Source organism: Bos indicus x Bos taurus, chromosome 25, assembly GCF_003369695.1.
Source record: "Bos indicus x Bos taurus breed Angus x Brahman F1 hybrid chromosome 25, Bos_hybrid_MaternalHap_v2.0, whole genome shotgun sequence".
NCBI classification, from domain to species: domain Eukaryota; kingdom Metazoa; phylum Chordata; class Mammalia; order Artiodactyla; family Bovidae; genus Bos; species Bos indicus x Bos taurus.
The window spans coordinates 360,681-386,827 of record NC_040100.1 but is presented as its reverse complement, the minus strand read 5'-3'; the positions used below and the strand labels follow the sequence as shown (position 1 = coordinate 386,827).

The 26,147-nt window shown below is 60.9% G+C and overlaps 1 protein-coding gene across 1 annotated transcript in view; it reads right to left on the bottom strand.

Moving 5' to 3' along the window:
* FAM20C (FAM20C, golgi associated secretory pathway kinase) overlaps positions 1-19,402 on the bottom strand; it is a 34,961-nt gene extending 15,559 nt beyond the window's left edge. The window contains exons 1-3 of the mRNA XM_027526573.1: positions 17,782-19,402; positions 15,840-16,015; positions 11,456-11,534 (exon numbers count right to left, since the gene is read on the bottom strand). Of these exons, the coding sequence (XP_027382374.1) occupies positions 11,456-11,534; positions 15,840-16,015; positions 17,782-18,395 (869 nt within the window). The 5' untranslated portion in view covers positions 18,396-19,402. The remainder of the gene's footprint in view (positions 1-11,455; positions 11,535-15,839; positions 16,016-17,781) is intronic.
* Between the last annotated feature and the right edge of the window lie 6,745 nt (positions 19,403-26,147).

Here is a 26,147-nt window from a genome sequence, read left to right as displayed (position 1 = left end):
ATCTGTGAAGGAACAAAAGCCAACATCTAACTGGCTCTTCCTCCGAGCAGAGTGCCCTGCTGAGCGCTTTCTGTGTGCACACTCCCTGGGTTGTGACGTGAAGTGTCCCCCACCCTGTAGACAAGGACACAGTGAGGGGGTCCAGCTCGCGAACAGAGGGGCCCCAGTGCAGGGCCCAGCGCTGGGTCCGAGGCCCTGCTTCAGCCCACGGGGCCCGGGTCTGAGACGGAGGCTGGGGCTGCACTGGGCGGAGGGGGCCCCTCTGCACTGGACATCTGGGAGGAACACTGGCGGGGAAGCTCTGCCCACCCAGGCCCACCCTGGCTGCCGCCCCCACCAGGCTGACGGAGCGGATGCGCCCCTGATGCCCTCTGAAGTGTGGCAGGTGCGATGGCTCAGGGGGGATGCCTGCAGGGGGAGCAAAGCCCCACAGCCCCCGGCCCCACCCCGCCAGCCCGTGCAGAGTGGGACGGGGCCACGCACTCCCACGCGGTGAGCGGGAGAGAAGGCAGCTAATCATCAGGTCAAACTCTGGAAAAAGAGCACTGTGCAACCGCTCAGGGCACACACAGCTGTCACACGGCCTTCCTATGTCCCGTCTGCGCTGAGGGCCCCGAGTGCCTGAACTCAGGCCGGAAGCTGAGGCCCAGGCAGAGGGGTCTGCAGCGCGTCGGGCGGGGACACGGCATCCCAGGGCAGGGAGCCGCCCCTGCAGGGCCCACTCGCCCGGGGCACAGACAGCACGGGGCTCCCACGGGCCTCCCCCGGCCCCCGAGTCCCTTCTGTAGTTGTTGAGCAAACGACAGCTCCGCCTCCGCAGAACTCTCCAGTGCCCGGCGCTGCTGCCAGGGCTGTGCCCACAGGCTCGCACGGCCAGGGCTCACGGGCAGGCAGTCTGACTGGATCCCCTTCCGGGTGAGGTGGCAGGGTGGGGGGAGGCCACAGACCGCAGAGCCCAGCAGCTCCTGTCTCCCCACCGCCTCTGGGGAGGTCCCCTCTTCCTTTCAGGTGCTGGGGCCACGGGGAGGGGGGTCCGTGTCCTGCAGTTCTGGGGACCAGGACCCAAAACCAGGGCCTGGGTAGGTCACAGCCCACCATGGACTGCGGTGCGGATCACTCCAGCCCCGTTCCACTTTGGGAGCGTGGACCGCTCTGCCCCGTCCAAGACTTCTAGCTTTCTCGGGGGTGGGGACCGCCCCGGCCCCATCTAGGTTTCTCGGGGGCGCGGACCGCCCTGGCCCCGTCTGGCTCTCTCGGGGGTGCTGACGGCCCCGGCCCCGCCTGGCTCTCTCGGGGTTGCGGAGCACTCCGGCCCCGCCCGGCCCCATCTAGGTTTCTCGGGGGCGCGGACCACCCCTGCCCCATCTAGGTTTCTCGGGGGCGCGGACCACCCTGGCCCTGCCTGGCTCTCTCGGGGACGCGGACCGCTCCGGCCCCGCCTGGCTCTCTCGGGGTTGCGGAGCGCCCTGGCCCCGTCTGGCTCTCTCGGGGGTGCGGACCGCCCAGGCCCCATCTAGGTTTCTCGGGGGCGCGGACCACCCCTGCCCCATCTAGGTTTCTCGGGGGCGCGGACCGCCCTGGCCCCGCCTGGCTCTCTCGGGGGTGTGGAGCGCTCCGGCCCCGCCTGGCCCCACCTGGCTCTCTCGGGGGTGTGGAGCGCTCCGGCCCGCCCGGCCCCATCTAGGTTTCTCGGGGGCGCGGACCGCCCTGGCCCCGCCTGGCTCTCTCGTGGGTGCGGAGCGCTCCGGCCCGCCCGGCCCCACCCAGGTGTCTCCGGGGTGGAACCGCTCCGGGCCGCCCGGCTTTCTTGGGTCCCAGGTCGGCCTCCGTCACCACATCCCTCCTCTGGTTTCTCGTCTCCAAAGGACACACACAACTGCACGGCAAGTCTGCTCAGGAGTCCAGGTGACCGCCTCGACCTCGGGCCCTGACCCCGCCACTTCCGTGAAGACCCTGCTGCTGACCAGGTGGTACCCTGGGGCAGAGGCCGCCTCGGGGACGAGGCTCCGCCTCCCGATGGGGGCAAAGCCCATGGGGAGACCTTGCTTCTTGCCAGACGCACCAGGTGGGCGAGGGAGCAGAAACCAGCCTTCCTGTCCCGAGCCTCCCTGCCACTCACACAGCAGAAGGCAGCCACCTTGTCATTAAGGAGATATATTAAGCTGTTTAATATCAGGTTTTCAGTGGCAGATGCTTGGGGCGGGCGGGCAGGTCGCTCCCTCAGAAGCTCCTGCTAATTCTGGCCCCTGTGGGGGTGGGGGTCTGTTTGGGAGAACGCACTTGTCTTACTCAGAACCTCGGGCATCCGCGCTCCACTCCTACCATCCTATCTCCCTGTCGGGAGGATTTTCCTGGAGGCCGCTGGCCTCAGGATGACCAACCTGAGGACGGGAGTCAGGCACAGAGCAGCCGGCCCCCGCAGGCCACGTGGCCGGAGTGTCAGGGACCAGCGCTGACTGGCCGCCCTCGGGGTCCCAAGGGGCTTTCACCCCCGCCAATCCCCGCTCCCCTCCCAGGGTCTCCAAGAGATAGCTCTTCAAAGTGGGACACGGGACAAGACGCTCACTCGTGGTTGGGTAAAATAATTAACTCATAAGACACTCAAGTGTCTTAAGGTGGATTTCATGCAAACCAATCTGAAAACAGTTCAAAGGTCTGTAACTGTAAAGCGTGCCTGACATCGCTTCCATTAAAAGGAGCTGTAGTGACACTCACTTTCCAAAGCAAAGGGGTGGGGATGGGGGGTAGGTTTGCTTGGAAGTGGAAGCTCTACTCTGCTCTAAATACTGTTCTGCCAGCTCGTCTGGGGTTTGAGGATGTGACTAAGGAATAGAATTAGAGTGGAAATGAGTGCTATCCCCGGCAACCGTGCACACAGGCCCCCAGTTCTTTTCTTCCTGTATTTAAGCCCCTGTTCCTCATCTTTTTATTCAAGGTAAGAAAAGATGCCCCTAATCTACTACACTGTGGAGTAAGTATTTAGCACCAAGGTGCCTGCTATGATGTTTTTCCTCCCCAGCATAGGGAATAGATTCTGGCTCATTCTTAAGGCTTTTTAAGAGCTCGGGTCTGCAATATTTCCTTTTGGGGCATAAAAAACAACTAGCTGATCAAACGACTCTTGAGACCCCCAATGTGGCCTCTTTCCCAGCACGAGGGAACTGTGACAGGAGTTTCTTCCCTCCTTTTCATCTTCTGCCCCTTTCACGACAGCACAGCGACGACCCCCAGGGAGCAGAGCCGAGACCCGAACACCAGAGAGAAGCACAAAGAGACTCTCTCCTGCTGTGCAGGAGGGTGTTTTCGGAAAGAATGACTTGATGCTTTGATTTGAACAAAGGGGATAATCTTTTCCAGAAGCTCCCAAGGAAACGTGTCATGGCCCATGAGGGCGGGCGTCCTGAAGGAGCTGGGGGCCTGGGAGACAGCACGGCCCCCACCTGCTCGACGGGGGCGACGCGGGGCTGGGCCAGAACCACACTCTCGGCAGGCTGTGGTAAGCTTTTTCTGTGTAGCTACTTCCCTGCCAACCTCCCTGCAACGGTTACAGATTTAATAATCACTCCAAATTCCCAGTGGGAGCAGGAGAAGACAGTGGACCCCTGTTGTCACCTGAGTTACGCAGTCTGGGCCCACAGCGAGCCAGCAGGCGTGAGTGGAGCTGGAGTGATGTCGCCCCGGGCCCTCGAGCCCGTGGATGGCAGCGCCCAGCACAAGGGCTGGACCAGCCACTAGGACCCGTGGGGCGGCCCGAGGCGGGCCCTCCGCTTGGACTCAGCTTCCCGGGGACACTGGACAGGTCACATAGCAGCCCCACAGCACCGCACCCAGGGCTCAATGGGGGTCAACTGAGGCTGCGGATAAACCGCAGGGCTCCGGGCAGCCTGGCATCCAGGGCAGGGGCTGGGCCTCCCCGGGGTAAATGCAGGAAGGGGACCCGGGTGCCAGCGGCCTGCTGAGGCAGGGCAGCCAGGCCGGCAGAGCACAGCGCGGCCTGGGGGCGGGGAGGCTGAGCTCCAAGAGAGGCGGCCTCCCACCTGCACTGCTTCTGCGGCTGCCTGTGTGTGCCCCTTGGGCCTCCTGACAGCTGCTCAGGGCCGGATTCTCTGGGAGGGGCTCGCACGCGCATGCTCTCGAGCGCACACACCCTCTCCTTCGTAACAGGAGCCTGCACACCTAGAGTCTCCTCATGCGTGGCGCCTGAGGAGCGGGCGGTATGGGCGCCCCCCACCCCCAGCAGAGACCCCGGGTCCAGGCTCCCCGCCAGGCTGTGCCCCACAGGCAGGGACCTGACGTCTCAGACCCTCGGGCCCCAGCAAGGCCTGGCCCGCCGCCCACTCCCGATTCACATTTAGACCTCGGAGCCTCAATTTCCTCCTCCTTGAAGGAGAGCTGGTGATAAAAATAAAACCACCTGACGTGTCAGTGACAGGGTCCCTGCCTCTGCCGGCCGGAGCGGAGGCTGTAGAACCCTGACGAGCTCGAGACGGGGAGGGCATGGGCCCTGGAGCGGGAAACCCTGGCCCAGCGCAGCAGCCTCACAGAGACCAAGCTGCAGCATGAACAAGGAGCGCGCGCGGCGGGCAGCGGCGGGCGTGTGTCCCTGCAGGGCCTGCAGCAACATGCCTCCCCTGCCAGGCTCCATAGGGCTTCTTCCAGACCAAGGCACCCATGGCAGGACAGAGGGGAGCTGCTGCCCGCAAACGCAGGGAGTGAGCTCCACGGGCCAGACATGGGTTAGGCCTGGCCTGGTCCAGGCGGGCAAGTCGTTCACCGCCTGTGAGCAGTCCAGGCTCTGCGTGTACCGCCATCACGGGCACTGGCATCCAGCCTGGGCACTGGGGGAGGCATTTCACAGACCCACCGGCAGCAAGGGAGGGGGGCAAGGCAGTGAGGATTCCCGTGTCAGGAACGGGAAGGCAGGGGTCACCCTGGGAGGCGGAAACTGCAGGAGTCACGGGAGCCCGGGGGCTGCCCGTTGTTCCTGATCTGGGCACCTGGGCACCTGGTTACTTGCCTGTGCTGCAAAGATCTGCTTACCATCTGCATTTCTGTATGAACGCTCCAGTCAATGCAAATCTATATTTTAAGAAGTTGGGACAGTGGGGAACTCAAAGCGTTGGTAAAGCTAAAGCTGTGGTGCGTTTTACGAGCACTGACGACATTTGCCCTTGATCTAATCACCCTCCCTGTCCAACATACAGAGGAAACCAATGCGGGCAGCGGTGTGAGCACAGAGCTCGGCTCACCTGTGTGTGGGAGAGGGCTGCGCCGTCTTCTCAAGTCCTAACCCAGCCTGTAACTGTGGCCTTGCTCAGAAATAGGGACGTGGCAGACGGGATTCACTAGGAAAAGATCCCGTGGATCGGGCTGGTCCTGAATCCAGTGCCCGACGTCCTCATAAGAAGAGGGTGGTCTGGACTGGGATGCACGGGACAGGCCGCGTGAACGGAGGTGGAAACACGGGTGACGTGGCCACGGCACAGAGCCGAGACTCGACGCCACACTCAGGAGGGAAAAGGCAGGAGGGACCCTCTGGAGCTTTTGGGGAGGCGGCACCGTGGTCTCCGACTTGGGAGCGAGAAAAGCTTCCCGATGCCTTGAGCGGCCCGGGCGGTAACGGCTCCCCATGGTAGCCCCGACGCCCACATGGCCCGGGCGGTAACGGCTCCCCATGGCAGCCCCGATGCCCACATGGCCCGAGCGGTAACGGCTCCCCACAACAGCCCTGATGCCCACATGGTGTGGACAGGTGGGGTTACAATCGAACTGTACTACACTTAAGGAGCCAGGAAGGAACCTACATGTTAGTGACGTCAAAGATCACAGTGGCCACTGCTTTGAGATCTGAATAGGGACCATGCAGTGGCCACTCCATCACACTGGCTTTCCTGGTGGCTCAGCTGGTAAAGAATCCACCTGCAATGCAGGAGACCTGGGTTCGATCCCTGGGTTGGGAAGATCCCCTGGAGAAGGGAATGGCCGCCCACTCTAGTATTCTGGCCTGGAAAATCCCATGGACTGTATAGTCCACGGGGCCCTAAAGAGTTGGACACGACTGAGTGACGCTCACTCTCAGTGGTCTTTCCAGCTCCACCTCCTGCTGGCTGGTGCCCTCGGGCATGTCCCCGGCCACTCTGAGTTTCAGCCTGCCTGTCTACAACCACGGCTACAGGCAACAGTGGCCTCTCTGTCTGGCCCATGAGGCCTGGCGTGGTGCCCTTTCCTGGACCTACGACCTCAGCCCCACCTGCCTCCAGGCCAGGTTGGGGCCTTCCTTGGGGGCACCTCCCACTGTCCCCCCAGCTCCCGAGCCCTGGATGACAGGTGCTCGTTAAGCCAGACTTGAAATGACACATTTCAGATTCCCTGAGCCTGGCCCACGGGGCTTTTCTCTTTCTCTTCTGGTTTGCGAGCAAGGCTGGGTCTGCAGAGTTCCAGCAGCAGGCCCCTCTGTCCCGGGGGTGTCGCCTTGCTGTTAGAGTTATTCTTGCCTCAAAGCGACCTGGGGGACGTGTGCTTCCCTTCCCTCCCTGCATCTGAACATGCTTTGGATCCCAAACCACACGCAGCACAGAGGGCGTGGTAGCTCTGGGTTTCAAACTCTCAGGTGGTCACCCGGCTGTTTTGGTGGAGACAGGGATTTCAAAGCAGCCTCGCCAGGCTGCGGGGAGTGATGAGTCTCTGCTGGCCAGCGACCTGAGCAGAAGCACAGCTGCAGCTGGGTCTGCAGCCTGCGTCCAGCTGTGCACCCTAAACAGCTCACTCAATCGTTGTCATCCTTCTAATGCCTACAACTCAAAACTGAAAACCTCAGGACACCCAGACAGTCAGGAAGGACGGACCTGGGGAGGGGGCTGCAGTGGCTCCCAGACCCCCACCAGTACGAACCCACGGCCTCACTGGCTGAAGACAGATAAGTCCCAGAAGGGCCGGGACCCAAAGCTTCCTGTTGTCCAGCCTCAAGCAGCAGAAGGCGACTGCAGCCCACAGATGGCATGGGGGCTGCAAGGTCTTACAGAAAGGATGCCCTCTGCGATGCAGCCCTGCCCCATGCTCCTGGCCCGCCTGGACACCCCTGACAGGGCCCCCTGGCCACTGTCCCCCAGGCCGGAAGCCTTCACTCTCTCGGCCCCAGCAAGTCTGTCCCCGGGCCCAGGGCATCTGCCTCCCCCTGCCCCGACGAGTCTCTAGGACCCAGGCTTGTCCCCGTCCTCACCCCACACCTCACCTCTTGTTCCCGGGGAGCCCTCCCGCCCTCCCAGCTCTGTCCCTGCACAGCGCGGGAAGAGATCATATCCAGTCCAGATGCCCGCCAGGGCCTGGCCCCTGCCTCTCTCCAGCTGCCTGGCCTCATCTCCCCACAAGCTCTGTCCCAGGGAACTTTCTGTGACTCTGGGCATGTCCAACATGGCACCACCAGCCACGTGCAACCCCTGATGGCCCAGGTGTGGCGAAAGACTAGGCTGCAACTTCATCTCGTTTAAGTTAATCTCAGTTTAGAAAGCCACATGGTAGTCCTCCACACAGTGGCCCTGCTCCTCCAGCCTGCAGAGGCCACCCAGTCCTAGAATGTGTCACCCCCTCCAGGCTGGACTCCTGGCCTGGGGTGATGCCCACTTGACGTTCACACGCGTGTTCAGCCCTCCTTCCCCCATCCGTCCTGCAGACCAGGCCTGAGCACCAGGCCCCGCACCCCATGGTCAAGGCCCTCAGAGGCAGGAGCACCAGGCCTGAGTCAAGCCTGCCCCTGAGCCTGGCAGGAGGCCGGGCTGGGCTCGGTGTGAGTGCGGTGGCTGAATATACATTTATGCCAGGAGGTGGTCACAGCCAGTGTCATGAGCAGGCCTGGAAGCTTCCTTACTAAGAAGCATGGTGAAATCTGATGTACACTCTGGCTTATCTGTGCAGTCTCGCCCAGCTTCGCCAAACCACCAACCCTCCCGGCTTCCTTTCATAAACGTGGTGCCCTGTCTCCTAAAGCCAGTCCAGTAGAGTTTAGACCTCAGTCCTTTGCCTACAATGCCCTCGTTGACATTTGGGTAAACTGAGTCCCTGGGAGGGAAGGAACTTACTGGAGGTCACACATGCATGGCCTTGCCAGGCCTCCTGTCTCTGCGGACACACCAGGGCTTCCATCTAGGCACACACGTCACCAGCACCGCTGCGAGCTAGCATGGACTTCTTCTGACATTAAAATTTAAATACCACACCAGAGCACGAGCGGCAGCAACACGATAGTTGGATCCAACGTCCTCCAAACGAGAACCCTGTGCCTCAGAAGACTCCCGTGTGTGATGAGGGCCTTGAACCCAAATAAGAATTCTCGCAACTTACTAACGGAAAGACAACCAACTGAACAGAAAGCGGCAAAGACCTGAACAGACGCTTCTCCAAAGAAGATCCAAATGGCCAACAAGGACGTGAGATGATGCTCACAGTCATCAGTCCGGAGAGAACTGTGAGTCACAACCGCAGAGAGACACCGTCCACCCCCCACCAGGATGGTGAGGATCAACAAGGACCATAAAGACAAGGGCTGCGGAGCCTGCAGAGATCGCTGGGGAGGGCGGCCGCTGGGAGAGGCGGCTGCAGCTTCTCAGCAGCCGCACCGTTATTCTGGACCCGGCAGTGCCGCTCCCAAGCTTCACCCAAAGAGGTGGAGGCCTGTACACAGATGCTCACACAACGCCGCCCATGCACTCGAGAAGTGGAGCTGAGGCAAATACCCGTTGACAGGCGAGAGTAAAGTAAAGCAACTAAGTCGAGTAAAACGTGGCCCACTCACACCAGGCAGCATTGTCCAGTGTTCAGCCACAGAAAGGAAGGAGGCTCAGGTACGCGCCACGCTGTGGGCACCCTGAACACCCAGCGCTCTGCGAGAGAAGCAGATGCAGAGGCCAACAGTGACTGACGCTGTCCACGTGAAATCCCAGGACGGGCAAGTCCACGGAGACGGGAAGCAGACTAGTGGTGTCCAGGCCTGGAGGAAGGGCAGCTCTTCACAAGGTTTCTTTCCGGAGTAACGGAGCAGTTCAACACTGTGGGGACGGCCGCACAGTTCTGTGAATGTGCTGAGAGCTACTGGGTGACAGACTCCAAGTGGCTGAATTGCGCTCTATGCGAATTGTATGTGGATAAAGGTGTTAAAACATCTTACTCTAACACTAAAAGCAAGACTATCCAGCAACTGACAGGCCAACGTGCTAGTTATCCATTTTTCAACGTCTATTAAAATATACCCATTAGACCATGAGTGGCCCCCTCACACCACGGGGACCGCAGCCTGCAGCCCTGCCAGGCTCCCCTCCCGCCCCAGGACCACTCCTGTCTGGGTCCTCTCAGCACACGTCCTTCAGGATCTCAGAGAAAAACTACCACCTGATTAATTCAGAACATTCAGCTTGCAGAGCTATTACGAGCTCACCGAAGAAAGTTGGGTTTTTTTTTAAGGGAATTATTAATCACATATTTATTTTCTTAATGCTATGGTCAGAAACCACAGCTGCTTTCCTGCTCAGAACACGGCCGCAGGGGCAGGAACGGTGTGCCCCAGGGTCATCGGGAGGGTGGCGGCTGCCAGCGACCAGACCTCAGTGGATGCCGGATTTGGGGTGGGTCAGAGCCCAGAGCCAGGGTCGGCTTGGGCCAGGCCAGCCAGAGTGGCAGGAGGGCTGGCCAGGGCATGAGGTCAGCAGCGTGAGCCTAGCAGAGCCTGCCCTGCGGCCAGGGCCAGCTGCCCGGGAGTGCAGCGTGCAGGGAGGCTGGCCGTGCACACATCCGTCCTCCGGCCTCAGCCTCCCCGGCCCCCGGGGGGTTCCCCACCGTTTCCACGCTTCAGCCCGGCCTCAGCCTCAGCCCATGGGACATGGGCCACGCCCTAGGCTGTCCCTCTGTGCGCGGCCCTCCAACAGGAACTTTGACGTCCTTCCTAGGACACACAGGCTGAGGGCAGAGAGTTCAGGGCAGGTGTGAACTCTGCAGCCTTTCCACACGGCCTCCGGACCCTGGCTGCCCCGGCTGCCAGGGCACAGAGGCTGCCACTCACGCCTCCTGTGACCACGGAGGTGACGGTCACCTCGCGGTAGGGGGAGGCTGGGTAGGCCGAGAGGGGCTCAAGGCTGGGTGCCCTGGCCTTGGGAGGCTCCAGAGTCTGGGCCAGCCTTGGGGGGTCTGCACCGCCTTGCCAAGCCCTGGTTCCCGCATCTTTATGCGGCAGAAGAATGATAACAGTGACGTCCTCTAACCCACAGACGTGCGTGAGCACCAAACCACAGTGTGCAAGCCCTCGACACAGGCGTGGCCCCAGGGCACTGGCACGCACGGCACGGCTGGACGCCCAAGGTGAGGACTGACCGGGACAGTCCCCCGAGAGCCCCTACCCCCACCCCAAGCCAAGGTGCGGAGCCCAGAGCCACCGCCCTGGCGGGCCGCCAGAGTCCCAGCAACACAAAGCCCCGAGCCCCGGGGCCCCTGCAGAGGCTGCCCTGCCCGCACCACTGGACTCCTGTCCTCCAGGGCCAGGCGTGCCCCCCTCCCCACCTCGTGGCTCTGCGCACACCCGGGGTTGATCTGCTGGACTGTGTTTGATGCATCTTGGAGACGAGAGGCCTGTGCCCCAAAGTGCGGCTGAGGGGGTGACAAGGACGTGGTGGGTTTTGGTTCTTGTCCTGGATTTCTGTGACTGCCAGGGAGCGCCAGGCCCACTGGTCACTGGGCCAGCAGTGAGTGTAGGAGCCTGCCCCTGCCCAGAGCATCCTCCTCCCCAGCACATCGCCGAGGGCCTGAAGGGGCCCCTCTACTCAAGCTGCAGCCTGAGAGGGCACGCAGGTGCCCACGGTGCCAGGGAGTTCCGTCTCCTCCAGGGCCCGAGGGGCCCATGTGAAGCCCACCTCACCCTTCCTGAGCACGGGGCATGTGAGCTCAGGTGGTCGTCACAGTCATAGAGCAGCGGTCAGCCAGAGGTCTCCCCGAGTCCACAGGAAACGTGGACTCCTTTCCACACTGACAGAGTGGCCTCATGGGCCCCTGGGGGTGCAACCTGTGCTTTAAACACGATGAACCCTCTCGTCAGGACAGAAATGGCCCATGTGAAACTAACCGAACAGCCCACGGGAGACACCCAAGCCCCGGGACCGCCAGGGTGGACACCACAGGCCACAGATGCACGTGCTGAGTCTCCGGGGCTGTCTGCCTTCCAAACGTCCCTTCTCCACCGTCCCCACAATTTTCAGATGCCACTGAGTGCTTCCTTTTGATTTTGGGAGCACAGTTTCTATTTTATCTGGAATAGGGATCAGGGGTCAAATCAGCTGACGTGCTAGCTTCAGAAATAAAGCTTCACGGGCACAGCTGAGCCCATGCACACAGAGCCTGGCTGCCTTCTGGTGAGGAGACCAGGGCTGAGTGGCTGAGACGCAACCTCACGACCCTCGCCCCCTGCCCCGGCACTTACTTCATGGGTTTGAACAGCGCCTGCCCGTAGTTCTGGAAGGTCATGATGAGCTTGAGCTGTGTGCCGCCGGACTTCATGGCTGCAGTGGGAGGGAAAGAGCCCGGTCACCTGCTGCCCACAGAGGCCTGTGAGCGCGGACGCACTGGTGGAGAGGGGAGCCGGAGACCCGGGCGCGGCGGGTCAGGAACGGAGGCCTGAGACAGGCAGTGTGTTCAGGGTCAGGAAGGGCTGCCCGGGCTGGAGGAGCCGTAGCAGGAGGGTGGCCAGGCCTGGGAAACGGGCGACAGTGGATGGATGGGAGGGATGGGAGGGCCGCAGACGGGGGCGGGGCGCTTGGCTCCCCGCTCACCCACAGCCGCCTCTCTCGAAGGGGGCTCCGCACCCTCGCCCAGCACCCCCATGGGGCTGGGGCAGGGCTGAGACCCACTCCCAGGAAAGGGAAACCACAGCACCCCCGGTGGAAAGCAGCTCCCGCCCGGGGCTCGGGAACCCACTCAGAGCGCCGTCCGCTGGAGTCCAGGGCCGCGGCCACCGTCAGCTCAGCGTGGACGGAGCGGGCGCTGGGTCAGCACCATGGGGACTCTGTGTTTCGCTTCGCCCGACAGCGGAGAGAACAGGGAAGGGATGCAGCTGTTCGCCGCCTCCCCCTGGAGCCCTGAGGCGCCTGGGTCCTTCCTCCGGGATGACAGAGGCCTTCTGGCCCCAGGCTGGGCATCCGGCTTACAGGGTACTCTTGATTCCCCGATGCTGAGTCGGAAGAGCTCCGGGCACTAGGGCCTGAAGCAGTGGTGTCCCCGGGTGGGCCTGGGACTGTGGCCTTCCTGGAACAGGAGCTGCCCTCCTGAGGGGCCTGCTCACTAGGCAGGGTGGCCTCGTGGCCCCCAGACCCCTGGGGCAGCTGCCAGAGAAGGCCAGTGAGTGTCCGGGGAGTCCATCCAGTGGAGCCATCTCCTCTGCTCACCTCCACCCACAGCTCCGTCCTGACCTGGACAAACAACAGCAGGGCCTGCGCTTCAGGTCAGAGGCTGCCCGAATCCTCTCCTGCAACGTGACTTCTTTTTAAATGACTCAGAGCACAGAGTAGTCAATTGTGTCATTTACTCTGTATGCGTAATTGTCCACGATATCGATTTAATCGTCACCACCGTCACCAGCAAGCCCAGACCTCCACAGGCCTGGCTTCAAGCTGCACGGAGGCAGACAATATCTGAACTCTTTAAAGGCGGCCAAGGGCCATTACCACGAAGCCAGGAGCCAGCGGTAAAGAAATGTCTCTGGGGGTCTGGAAGGAGCCACTCTCTTTGCCACACCTTCTCTCACGTTCCAAGACTGAAGAGACCGCTCAGGGCGGGACCGAGCCGGGAGCTGGGGGCGGGAATGAGCTGACCAGGGCAAGCCCGCCCTCTCGGAGGCCTGTTCGCTTATTTGCAGGATGGGACTTGGGAGACAGGCTGGATTTCTAGCTCTTCTTCCATTCTAAGCTCAAAAGGACGGCGGTGCTGAACCCTGACCCCAAGGGCGGTTCCAGGCTCCCCAAAGTGCTGCACCCCAGGCTCCCAGGGGCCTCTGAGGGCTGCTCCCACCCACAGGTCAGAGTAGTGCCAGGGCAGGGCCCCCAGCGGCAGACAGCTCTTGTCCAGGGACCCCTGTCTCTAAATCCACCCTGTGGTTTTGTGAGGCCAAGGGCCCAGGCAGAAGCCACTGTCTCAGCACTGGGGTTTTTAATCCAAACAGCCAGCCAGATGGGAGAGCCAACCCCACCGCCCCCGCCCCAGGGAAAGCGTCCATTCTCCAGGGGAGCCCTGTGCCTGGCCAGACCAGCCGCACTCCCAGTGAGATGCTCTGCTTCTCCAGGAAGAGGGTCTCCTCCTGAGTGTGAGTTCCCAGGAGTGCCTCCAGGCCCAAGGCCATGCAGAGTGGGGCTGAGCGTCCAGCTGAGGCCTTCACCAGGCTCCGGGTTGCCCAGCACTGCCACCCTGTGCAGAGGTGCCCCAGCCTCTGTTCCCACCTCTCAGCAGCCCTCGAGGCAGGCCTCAGACACACACCCTCTAGGGCATCCAGCCCAGAGGGCCTGCAGCTGGGGCGGGGCGGGGCGGGGCAGGGGCAGAGCCCGGGACTTAAACACACTGCCGTGTCTGCAGAGGAACATGAGAACGTTCACTCCAAGACAGAAAAACGAAGATTCAGAAACAGCCTCTCATTTTAGGTTTTGCCTCCATGTCCATTCATGTTGGGTCGGGTTTTGCTGTCAAATGGGTTATGATTTTGGATTTGCAAGCTGGAGATTACAGGGTCGAGGTTATGACCACCTCTGTGATCCGCAGAGACTCCAGGAGGCCCACAGATCTGGATTTGTCTGCCCAGAGCCACTCCGGCCCATGACTGGGGGAGCCGGGACACCCTGAGCCTGCTGTTCACTGCGGGGGACGCCGCCCAGGACCGTCACCAGTCTTCCCATGCTCACTGGGCGCCTGTGAGTGCCAGCCTGGGTTCTGACCGGCCCACAGATTAGGGCCAGCTGGCCAGGGTCGTCCAGCAGCAAGGGCAGCTCCAACAGCCCGCAGGACACAGCTGGGCAGGCCCTCAGTCCAGGCCCCACTGCTGGGCACAGAGCAGGCTAGGGCTTGGGGGTGGGCCACTGGGATGTCAGGCAGCCTGGGCACCAAGCCTGGGACGGGCAGACCCGACGGGGTGGCCCAAGGTCAGTCCCCAGGGCACGGACGAGGCCCATCCTCTTCCTCCAGGGCTCCCAGGCCCCTGGGCGCAGAGCAACGTCTGGTGAGAGCGATGCGGCCGGCCGTGCCCTGAGGACTGAGGGGAGCCTGGCCAGCCTGTGGGGCCCTCCCAGCCCTGCCTCTGCCCAAGGCCCTGCTCAGAGCCCGAGTCAGTGCAGCACACGCCTGGCGCATAGGCCAGCTTCCCGGACTAAGACGCAATGTGCCCAAGCCTACTGGACGGATGGGAGACCACGGTGGGCAGTGGCTTGCAAGCGTGAATGCTTCGGTCCCCTAAGCCCTAGTTTTCAAACGCTGGTGTAGTTTCTCCCCAAAGTCCTGTGTCCTCTGCTGGCTTCCACTGTGAAAGCCTTTGCCCCATCCAGGACCCAGTCCTGCGGGCTGGCGGTCCCCTCCTCCCTTATCGCCCTGGACTTTCTCTGCCCATCCTGTGTGCACTTCTGGGCCCCCAGGAACAAGCAAGTCAGGATGTTGCAGAAGCCTGCCGGGGTTGGGCTTACCCCAGCCGCCTGCCCAGACAGGGCCCTGAGACGCGGAAGGTGCTCAAGAGAGCCTGTTGAACAGACGATGAGCGGTCACCACACTGGGCGTTTCTCTAACAGCCTCGTCTGCTCAGGAGGGCAGGGGATGCGGCAGCTGCAGCTTCTCCCCAGCAGTCCCCGCCGGCCGCACAGACCGCCTTCCAGCACACAGGTAGGCTGGAGGCGCTTAGATTCCTCCTGGGTGGCGTCGAGGAGGGGAGACCACCACCTTGCCCCGGCCGGGAGGGTGTTCATCATGTTCTCAGGGTGAACAGCTAGGAAGAGGGCGGGTGCCAGAAATAACTCAGCGCCGGGCTGAGACACCCAGCGCGGCCTCTGAGGAGCTTTGGGAACCCCCAGCCGCCAGCCTCGCAGGCAACACCTAGCTCCCTGGCACCAGAGACAGACAGAACCCGGGTTAGCAGAACCTTTAAGACACAGGACAGTCCCGACGTCAGGAAGATGTTGCCTGGAGCCCCCTGCTCCCAGCACTATGCTCCCGAGTCCTCCTCCACCCTCTGGGCCTTCCAGGACTTCTCCTCCCACCCAGGGCCTCTGCCCGCCCCCTCTGCTCTGGGAGCCACTGGTGACTAACCGGGGACCTTCACAGACAATCTCCTACAGGCCCGAGAACAATGGCACCAAACCTCCACACTTAGAGACCACCGCCGACACATTTTCTTGAAATCAGTAACTGGATGCCCTGAATCCTCTGCTTCTGCAGATCCCAAAGTCCTCAGAGATGTCACCTCGGTGCATGGCGCTCTGCCCCGGGCAGAGTGGAGCCCCGGTCACTCCCCGTCCACCCCGAATCCAGGAGCAGATGTGAGCTCCAGGAGCCTCTGGCCTCTCTGCGGTGTCTCCCTGCGGCTGCCAGGGCTGACCCTTCCCCACCTGCAGGGTTGGCCCCCACCCCCCTGCCCGGCGGGACAACAGGGTGGGCTGGGCGGCATCCTGTCCTGCCTCGCTTGTTTTGGAGCAGAAAGCAGCCCTTCCCTCTCCCCCACATCCCCTCAGTTACAGAGAGCACTGAAGGCCTGTGGGTGCCTCCTCCAGGAAGGCTGCTGGTATAACTCGCCCAGGAGGTGATACTTCAGCAAGGAGCCGGCCGGGCACAAGGGCACCTACCCACACTGGTGATCTTCTGGGTGCCCAGGTCTTGGAGCAGGGCCCCCACTGCTGGGTTGTGTCTAGAGTACAGCTCATATCGGTTGATGCCGATGTGGAACTTGAGCCAGTTGGGATAGGAGTCCACGGCCGCCTCCCCGGTGGGCAGGAATTCATCCTCAGGACCTTCGTGTGGCCTGCACAAATGAAGGTGACCCAGGTCAGCAGGGAAAGGACAAACAGCAAGGCCTCAGGACGGACGGGTGAGTTGGCCCCGATGCCAAAGTTTTCACTGTGGATCCAAACAAATGTGGGTTTATTTAGAGGAGCCTCTGCTCAAACAGGACCCTGCGACGTCCGCACTTTTTCTGTGGCTGTTGTTCAACCGACTAATAACATATCTGAGGGCCCGTAATTCTCACTTACCCTCGAGAGACGCCGCAGACAGCTATAACTAAAGGAGACCAAACCCAGACTGTCAGGGCCTGGCCCCGCCGGGTCTGTCCTGGGGTCTCTGAAACAGCCTGACAAGCACGTTGCCAGCCTGGGGTATGAGGGGCTGCTGCCTTCCTGGGAGCAGATGAGCCCAGTCTGGCGGAAGCCTTCGCTGGGTCTTCTGCTTCAGGGCAGCAATGATGCAAGAGGCTAAATTTGATTTTCAGGAAGCAGCCTTGGGTGGGGAGAGAGGAAAGTGGTGCTCACTCCAGCCCAGGCGCAAATCGAGGACCTGCTGCCCACGTGGCCCGTCCTTGTCTCTGGAGTCAAAGGGCCAGTCGGAGGGAGGACAGAGCCTGTTTGCTGCCGGAGGGAACAGCGGAACTTGTCGAAGTGCTAATTCACCTGCAAGTGAGGCCTTTTCAGCCAAATGCTGCCCCAAGACGGACATGACGGTCACAAGAAGCTGCCCAGGGGCCCCATCACTGACTGCTGGCTCCAGGCTCGCTCTCTCTCCTACAAAGAGGCTCAGGCCTGGCTCACGGCTCCGCCTCTCAAATTGCTGAGCATTTCGGTGAACCTGGCCAGCAGACAAAGCTCAGAGGCTACCAAACAGCTTGGTGTGTTTAGACTGAAAACCCTGGGCCTGATCCAAATGCAAAGGAGAAAGGCTTTTATGAGATGTTTTGGAAAGCTGGCCTTTCCCCTCAGCTGCTTGGGTAACCTTTCGCAGGTAGTTATTTATGTTGGCCTTGCTGCTGGTTAATATTTCATCACCTGGGCTGCAGCATCTGCTTACTTTGGTCTGTGTGGCCGAGGGCCTTGGGGGCAGGGGTTTAAAGCGGTTAAAGGGATGCCCCTGGGGGACGCCACTTGCCTTTTAGGGAGCCGCTGCTGTCTGCAGCTGGCAAGGTTGGCACCCTGGCTAGGAGAACCCCTCAGTAATGCCTCAGGGGGGTCAGCATGCCCTCACTAATTTTGTTCTCAGGGACTGGTTTACAAAGCTCCTTAGGCTGCTTCAGACCCTCCTGACGTGTCCACCAGAGCAGCGCTGCCAAGTCCCCGGAAGCCGGCAGCCAGTCGCTTCCCAAGGAAGCGCTTTCGCTCCCTGCCCGAGTCCCTTTGTGAGCCAGAGATCAGGCCCTGCAGGCCAGCACTGCTTTCCGGGAAGTGCAGAACCGACTCTTCCTGGCTCCCGCCTGCCCCGCCTGCCTTCCAGGCCAGTGGCCACAGGGAAGAGCTCCCAGCCGCCCAGCAGTCCTCCTCAGGGAGGCGGTCATTCTGGAGACAAAGGCAGTGCCTGGAGCCTGCCTACTGCGTGCCCCCAAACTCCCCTTCCTGGGGCTCCTATTGCAGGGTCCACGCCCCAGGGAGTCCCTGACCCTGACGCTCTGTACACAGCACCTCGGATGTGCAAGGGCACCTCCCGGGAAGCAGCCCTGGGTGGGTCTTTATTCTCAAATGGCTCCTGGCTGCCTCGGGAGTCCAGCCTTCCAGCGCCCACCTCAATGACCACCGCCCCACTCACCAGTCTGGGTTCTCCGCCGTCGCTGCCTTGGGGTTGAACCTGATGTCACTGTTCACGTTGAAGAGGACATCGCCCTCCGTTAGAGGTGGAATGGGGACCTGGTACAGTGGGTGCTGGAACAGCCTGGTTAGGAGGGAGCCGTCCCCGCTCAGGCCAGGGGGCAGCACAGGTCCACGCGGGCCGGGGTCGCGGGGGAGCGGCCGGTGAGCCGGATCTGGGGGGCGCCGGACTCCAGGATCCTGCCCCGGCGGGGCGCCCTCGGCCGCTTCGGCTGCGGGGGGCAGTTTCTCAAGCGAGTGGGATGTGAGATTGGAGGAAGGGTCGGAGCTGAAGTCCTGCAGGATGCGCAGCGTGTGCTTGTTGGGCCAGCCCGCGTCGCCGGCGGCGGAGGCTGCGGCCTCCAGCTCCCCTCCGGGGTGTCCGCGCGCCTGGGCCCAGCCGGGGGCCGCCGCCTCCGCCGCGGGCTGCGCGCAGGAGCAGCCGGGCTCCCCCGAGGGCCGCGCGGCGCTCCGCTCCAGCTTGGGCAGCAGATCCAGCACGAGGTGCAGCGCGCAAGCCGCCAGGAAGGCCATCAGGATGAGCACGCGGAATCTGCGCACCAGAATCATTTTCATGGTCCCGGACGAGCGCGGCCTGGACCTCCGGGCGCCCCCGGAGCGCCGCCCGCCCGTGCCCCTCTAGCCTTGACTCGGCACGAACGCGGTGCCGCCGCGCGGGTCAAGGTCCATCTGGCGTCGGCCAGCTACCAGCCCTGGGGCTGTCCCATGCGGAGGGCGCCCGACGCCAAAGCGCCCGCTCGCCCGGCCATGTCCGGGCAGTTCCCTCTCTCCTCTCCGGAGCGGCGGCGCCCTCGGCCGGCCCGGCCCAGCGGTCCTGGTCCGCGGAGCTAGGGGCACAGCCTGGTGAGGCCCCGCACACGTAGCGGCCCGCTTGGGTCTCCGGGGCCGCGGCCGCGCTCATCAGGCGCTCAGGGGCCGGATACTTAGGCCCATCCCGGCCCAGGCGCGGCGGCCCGGAGGTGGCGGCGGCAACCGTGCGGCGCAATCCGATCCGAGGCTCGGAACAGTCTCCACGGCTTCGTGGGCCGCGCTGGGTGCCCGGCCGGCCAGGCGAAGGGGTGGCTCCCTGGGCAGGGGTCGGCGCTCTCTCGCGCGCGCGCGCGCCGCGGCCCGCAGGTGGGGACCTGGTAGGGAACCAGGGCGCGGGGCCGCTGGGACTGAGGAGAGGGCGGGAGCAGGGCCGGCAGGGGCAGGGCGCGCGGAGCGGCCGGCGTGGTCCCGGGCAGGTGCAGCGGCCGTCCCCGAGCGCGGCGCCCTCGCGGCCCAACCTCTCGGCGCCCGGCGCCCCGGCGGGCGGGCAGATATCCGAGCGCCGCGGAGCCGCCCCCCGCGTCAGCGCCCGCAGATTGGCGGAGCCGGCGTCCCGGGAGCCCGGGCCTACTCCGCTGTCTCCTTTCTCCTCCCCTCGGCCGCGCCCCGCGATGCTCTGCAGCGCTGGGCCCGCTACGGAGAGGGCGCCTCCTCCCCGCGGTGTGCCGAGGGAGCGCGGAGAGCCAGGCGGAGGGCGCGGGGACCGCGCTGAGCAGGCTCCGCCGAGAGGGGCCCTGCGCCCCGACCTCGGCCCGCTTCAGCCTCCCGGCTCTCCCGGAAGAGCCGAGGGCCGAAACCCGGGCCAAGTCCCTCCCTGAGGCCGCTGGGCGTCTGCGCCGCCGAACGAGCTCCCCCCGGGCGGCGACCTTGTGCCCCACGCCCCCGCCTCGGGCGGGTCCCGCGCCCCTGGCCGGGCGGACGGGGAGGCGGGGGTGTTGTGGCCGCCGCCCCTGGAGAAGATGAGGGGGGCGGGGTGTTTGGCCCAAACCCGGAGGGGAGGCCTGCGCAGCTTCGGGGCTACTGCGCGCAGGCCACTCCACCTCCAGGGGACCAGCCTGCTCCTTAACTCTGGCCCCGCCGGCGCCCGGGTTAGAATCCGCCTGGCACGGAGAGAGGGGCCTGGGTGTGCCGAACCTCCCTCGCTTTGGGCGGGACAGTGTGTGTTTGTGTGGACAGAGTGTGTGTGTGTGTGTGTATGCATTGACCTCCCCACATTAGCAGAATCGGCCACCTACAGCTAGAGGGGCGGTACCCCTCGGCCCACGCAGCTTCTGGACCCCCAGTAGGAAATATTAATGTGCATTTCTGCCTGAAATCATAGTTGGGACGGGAGGTGAACTTTGCCAAGGGAGACGTCACAAACACACCCACCACCAGTCTCCCTGCCCCCTGTCCTTAGGCCCTGCAAGTTTCCAGAGCAAATAGATGAGGCCTCTCTGGCAGGACTGAGGGGAGGCCGGTCTCTGGTGGGGGCCCTGGGTGGGACCCCTACTGTCCCACCAACTCACTGTATTGCTCTCTCAGGACCGATGTTTCCTCGAGTGTGAATTCAGGGTCCACTTTCCCTGAGACTCGGCACTGAATCTCAGTGCCTGACAGTCAGAAGGTGCCCATTAGATACTTGAGGTGAAGAAAGGGAGTCCCAGCCCAGCAAGTCAGTAAAAGAGATGTTTCTGAGGCCATGTGAAGCCGGTGAAGGCTGAGCCCTCCTGGAGCTGGTGTGGGTGATGTGTTGCGGCTAGGGCTGAGGGTGGGTGGGGAAAAAAGGCGGAGGTGGGCTTGACCGGAGATGGGGATTTGGGGGCATTCATCCCCCAGATGTGGAATCCCTTCCCCCCTCTCGCACTGACAGTGCCATTTGCGCGCAGATAAGGCTCTGCACAGGGTTACTCAGAGACCAAGGAGGTGACGCAAACTGCGTCGGAGGTTGAGAAGCAGCCCCCCATCTGGGGAGGGGAACCAGGCAGGAAGGCGCTTAGGTCTGAGATCATCAGAGTGTCTCCCTTGGCCCTGGGGTTCTGTAGGCTCCAGCCCCACGGCCCAGGCCTCGCACACTCAGTGTCCTTTAGTGGCCATGGGGTGGGCAGACCCCAGAAAGCGTGGACGTCAGGGCTGGGGGCCTCTCTGGGGCTCTCTGTGACTTCGGTGACCTCTCCGCGCAGTCGCCATGCTCTTGGGAGATACGACGGCTCCCACACACAGCTCTCGCTCTATTTCAACTAGCATCTGGCAAAAGCCTTGTCTCACTAGCCCCACCTACCTTCTTCTCGACCTGCCACTCAAATTATTTTCCCACTGACGCCATCATGATACCAAACCACCTTCGGTTCTCTTTTATGGTTTCTGTCCCTCAAAACACACATGCTCCACTGAGATCAGCGCCTTCTTCACACCCTTGCCCTGGGCAGGTGCAGGGCATGTGTCAAGGAAGGAACCACGAGCCACTATCCAACTTGGGGTCCAGTGTCAACAGGCAAAGAGGACAGAAGCCTTTCAAAACAGAGTGTTCACCGCAGGAGGTCAGGGGACTTCCTTTGTCGCTCAGTTGGTAAAGAGTCCGCCTGCAATGCAGGAGACCCGGTTTCGATCCCTGGCCACCCACTCCAGTACTCTTGCCCGGAGAATCCCATGGACAGAAGAGCATGGTGGGCTACAGTCCTTGGGGTTGCAAGAGTTGGACATGACTTAGCGACTAAACCACCACCACCACCACAGGAGGTCAGAGAATGGAAACTCCTGGCCAAATCTTTCTGCCTGGTTCCTTCATATTTTGCTCTGAGAAGTAATTTGGTTTGGTTTAATGGACTCATCCTCGGAAATCACAAAAAGGAAACATATACATGCACAGACATGCACAGACACACACATACACACCCACACACAGAGAGGCACAGGCACAGACAGATGACACATACGCAGACACACAGACGGGTATGCACTGTGCTATTCAGTCACTCAGTCATGTCTGACTCTGCAACCCCACGGACGCAGCACACCAGGCTTCCGTGTCCATCACTGTCTCCCTGAATTTGTTCAAACTCATATCCATTGAGTTAGTGATGTCATCGAACCATCTCACCCTCTGTCACCCGCTTCTCTTGCCCTCAACTTTGCTGAGCATCAGGGTCTTTCAATGAGTGGACTCTTCTCATCAGGTGGCCAAAGTATTGGAGCTTCAGCTTCAGCATCAATCCTTCCAATGAATATTTAGGGTTGATTTCCTTTAGGATTGACTGGTATGATCTCCTTGCAGTCCAAGGGACTCTCAAGAGTCTTCTCCAACAACACAATTTGAAAACATCAGTTCTTCAGTGCTCAGCCTTCTTTATGGTCCAACTTTCACATCTGCACATGACTATTGGAAAACTATAACTTTGACTATATGGACTTTTATTGGTAAAATGATGTCTCTGATTTTTAATATGCTGTCTAGATTGTTCATAGCTTTCCTTCCAAGGAGCTGCTGCTGCTAAGTCGCTTCAGTCATGTCCGACTCTGTGCGACCCCATAGACGGCAGCCCACCAGGCTTCCCCGTCCCTGGGATTCTCCAGGCAAGAACACTGGAGTGGGTTGCCATTTCCTTCTCCAAGGAGCAAGTATCTTTTAATTTCATGGCTGCAGTCACCATCCACAGTGATTAAATAAAGTCTGTCACTGTTTCCATTGTTTCCCCATCTATTTGCCATGAAGTGATGGGACCAGATGCCAGTGGTCTTAGTTTTTTGAATGTTGAGTTTTAAACCAGCTTTTTCACTTTCCTTTTCACCTTCCTCAAGAGACTCTTTAGTTCCTCTTTGCTTTCTACTATTAAGGTGGTGTCATCTGCATATCTGAGGTTATTGATATTTCTCCCAGCAATCTTGATTCCAGCTTGTGCTTCCTCCAGCTCAGTGTTTCTCATGATGTACTCTGCATAGAAGTTAAATAAGCAGGGTGACAATATACAGCCTTGACGTACTCCTTTCCCAATTTGGAACCAGTCTGTTGTTCCATGTCCAGTTCTAACTGTTGCTTCTTTGCCTGCAGACAGATTTATCAGGAGGCAGTCAGGTGGTCTGGTATTCCCTTCTCTTTAAGAATGTTCCGCAGCTTCTTGTGACCCACACGGTCAAAGGCTGTAGCGCAGTCGGTAAAGCACATGTGCACACAGACGCGCGGGGCTGAAGCTCCCTCAGGCCTCCGCTGTGCTGTCCCGGGCAGAGACTGGGCCAGGCGAGCTGCTTCACGAAGGGCACAGGGAGGCTAAATGTCTTACTCCGAGACCAGGGGGCAGGTCTGGGGACGGCTTTCTTCCCAAGACTGGCGCTCCAGCGCATCAGTGTTAGCCAAGTCGAGCGGCCCCAGGAATTACATGGGAAGATCAAGCTGGTGCCCCAGAGAGGGAATAGCGCACGTTCTGGGTGCGGAGATGGCTGTTTAGCAGGTACAGCCCCTGAGAAAATGACATTTGTGTAGAAACCTGGCCTGGAGAGAACAGCAGCTTGGAGGCCTGGGGGGCTGGCGTCCGGGCAGGCCCAGCCCAGTCCTGTGTCTGTTGAGGATCCTGGTCTGGAGCCCCTTTCTCCGTTGGACAACCTCTCCCTGGGCTTCTTGAAGGCAATCTGCCCCGGGCCCCGTGGCTGCCCTGCAAGGACTGGAGGAGGTGCTGGCTGCAGGGCTGGGTGGGCCCCGGGAAGCAGGGGCTGGGCAGAGGACAAGGGGAGTCCCAACGAGGGGGAGTGTTTCAGGCGGAGAGAGGCGAGGTCCCGGGGATTGATCCAGGGGTGAGGTCCCTGCCTCGTACCCGTTTAGGACCCCTGGTTCCCCACTTGCCAGGTGCTCCTTGAGTCCTGCCTCGGTGAGACCGTCATCCTCAGGGAAGTGAACGTTTTGGTGTGCCAACCTCCCGGGGGTGCAGGGAGAGGCCAGAGGGCCTGGCAGGGGCACAGTTAGTCTTTTCAAGCAAGAAAGCTGGTGCCTGGACAGGGAAGGGCAGGGAAGTGGCGGCCTTTGTGCCGAAGAGGTGTTGTGAGCACCTCGTGGATGACGTGTGAGGTGGTGGGACCAGCCCTGGAACCTAATCCAGTGTCACCTTCGGAAGGGGTGCCCAGGCGGCTGGGCCAGGCTGGGAGGAGCCCTGTGCCCTGACGTGGGCGTTGAGTGCCGGGTGGGCAGGACTGCTGGGTGCGGGGTGAACGTGGTCCTGCCTCAGTGCCCGGGGGACATTCCGGGGGGCCAGGACCATCCTTCCCGAGGCACAGAGGAGAGCAGCGTAGCCTGCCCGTTGGCTTGCCCCTCCCTGTGGCTCGCTCAGCCTGCCCGCCCCCGGCCCAGCCTGTGTCCAGCCTGCCGAGCAGGAAGGAGGCCTGCAGGGCCCTGCCCTCCGCCTTGGGCCGGCACCCACAGTCCTGTGTTTTCAGAGGATGACTCATCTGAGACCCACCGGGGAGGCTCCTGGGCTGTTTACCACAGGCCTGCCCTGGCCACAGGCTATTCCGGGAGCTGGGGGTGGGGGCAGCTGGCCTGGTGGGAACGCTGGCCTCCGGGTGGTGGGCGGGGTCCTGGTCTGCACAGGGTATCCGTTTGTGCCTGCCCAGGCGTCCCAGGCTTCGGGGCTTTAACCCTCGTCTGGGGGATGAAAGAGCATGGGGAGACCCCTGCCCTCCCCGCCTGCCTGGACCTGGGGCTGGTGGGAGTGATGGGCCTCCGCAGGGGGTTTACTCTGACCACTAGCAGGAGGGGGACAAGAAGACCAGAGCCGTCTGGGTTGGGGGAAGCGTCCTGTGGATGAACCCGGCCCCCTGACCTGGCGGGCGGCCCATCAGGCACCTCCTGCGGGGACTCTGGCCCATTCACTCCCCCGCGTGCAGCCAGAGCCTGAGGGCCCCTGGGAAACAGAGCCCCTTTGTGCTAACTAAAACACAACACATCAAAAGCCAGAAAAAAAGAGAAAGAGCGAATCAAACAATAAAAAAGCTTGACTTTATTTTGTACATTTGATATCGCTCAAATACATAATTTATATTGTTTTCTATCACATAGTATAGCCACCAAAAACTGACCATCTGACTATCAGGAAGATTGTCAAGAAATTTTAAAGGAAGGAAATTTATAGTCTATTCACTGAGTGTGTGTGTGCATGTGTGTGTGTGCGTGCATACACATACATAAGCGTATATAATCTACGGTTGGTTCATGGAGTCTGGATTTACATATACCCACATACGTGTATACAGATACACTTGGCGTGTATCATCTACAGTCTGTTCACTGAACAGAATGCAGTTTCATTTTAAAAAAAAGGTAAGCTTTAAAAATATTTCTACCTGGAAATTAATACCAGGAGTGAAAACACTGCTATAAATAATTTGGGGTTTATGAAGGAAACGAAAAGGCAAATTAGACTATTTGAAAGTGAACACTATGAGAATAGTCCCTATGAAAACCCATGCATGGCCGCCAGAGGGGCCTCAGAGGAAACCTGGAGTGAAAACTGCGTTTGCTGGGAAACGGCGATGACTGAGTGAACCGAACTTTCAGCTAAAGAAACTAGGAAAAGAACAATAAAACAAGCCCAAATAAAGAAGGGATGATTCCGGCAGAACAAACCGAGACCAAACGCCGTAGAAAGCAAACAGTGGGGACGGCAGATGTTGTAAGACAAGAGGTATTTCTCTGAAAAGGCCAGTGGGAGAGGGAAAACGCTGTGGAATCTGCCGGAAAAGAGGAGAAAGCCGGGCCTCTGGGATAGCAGGGGTGGGGGAAGGTGGGGTGCTCAGAACTGTGTGAGATCTCTGTGGCCCGGGGCGCGCCCCGAGGGTGGAGACCTGCAGGTGGAGGAGGAGGACTCGGGTCTGGCGGAGCGTCTGGGCGCCGGGGCAGAGACGCTCCCCCAGGAGCTTCAGGGCTGGTTTGTGGGTCTGGGGCTGGACGCTGCTTGCCGGGTCGGCCGGCTGCGGCACCGGCAACAGCACAGTGCTCCGTCCTGGGAACAACCAGGCACCACAGTGGAGGCGCCTTCAACCCAAGCAGAAAGGCACACTGAGTACTGGGGCCCTGCGTCATCCAGGCCGTGGCCCCCAGTTTGGGAGGTCCGGGCAGGAGGAGGGCCCGGTAACTAAAGACATTATTCACTGAGTCGTCCGTTTCCCTGAGACGGCCGAGGGACTTTACTGGTTGTCCACTGCTAATCTGAGTGTCAAAAGCCAAAACTGAGAAGACGGACTAGACAATTTTGTCTCCAAGTTACCAGTGACACTATTCTGTGTTTTCCTGGGTATAGGGGAATAATTTTAGAAGCAGGCATTTTGTAAAAAGGTGTTCAACAAACATCATTATTTTATGCATGAATGTAATTTACAGGCTTACTGATTAGAATGAAAATGCAAATATCAGACAAATAAGATTTGATATTTAAAGGCAAATGCAAGATTCAAGTGAGAGAATAAATTACAGCAAAACTTCTTAATCAGAGCTGTCAACTTTCTGGCTCTAGAGCAGACACCTCCTGCTGACAT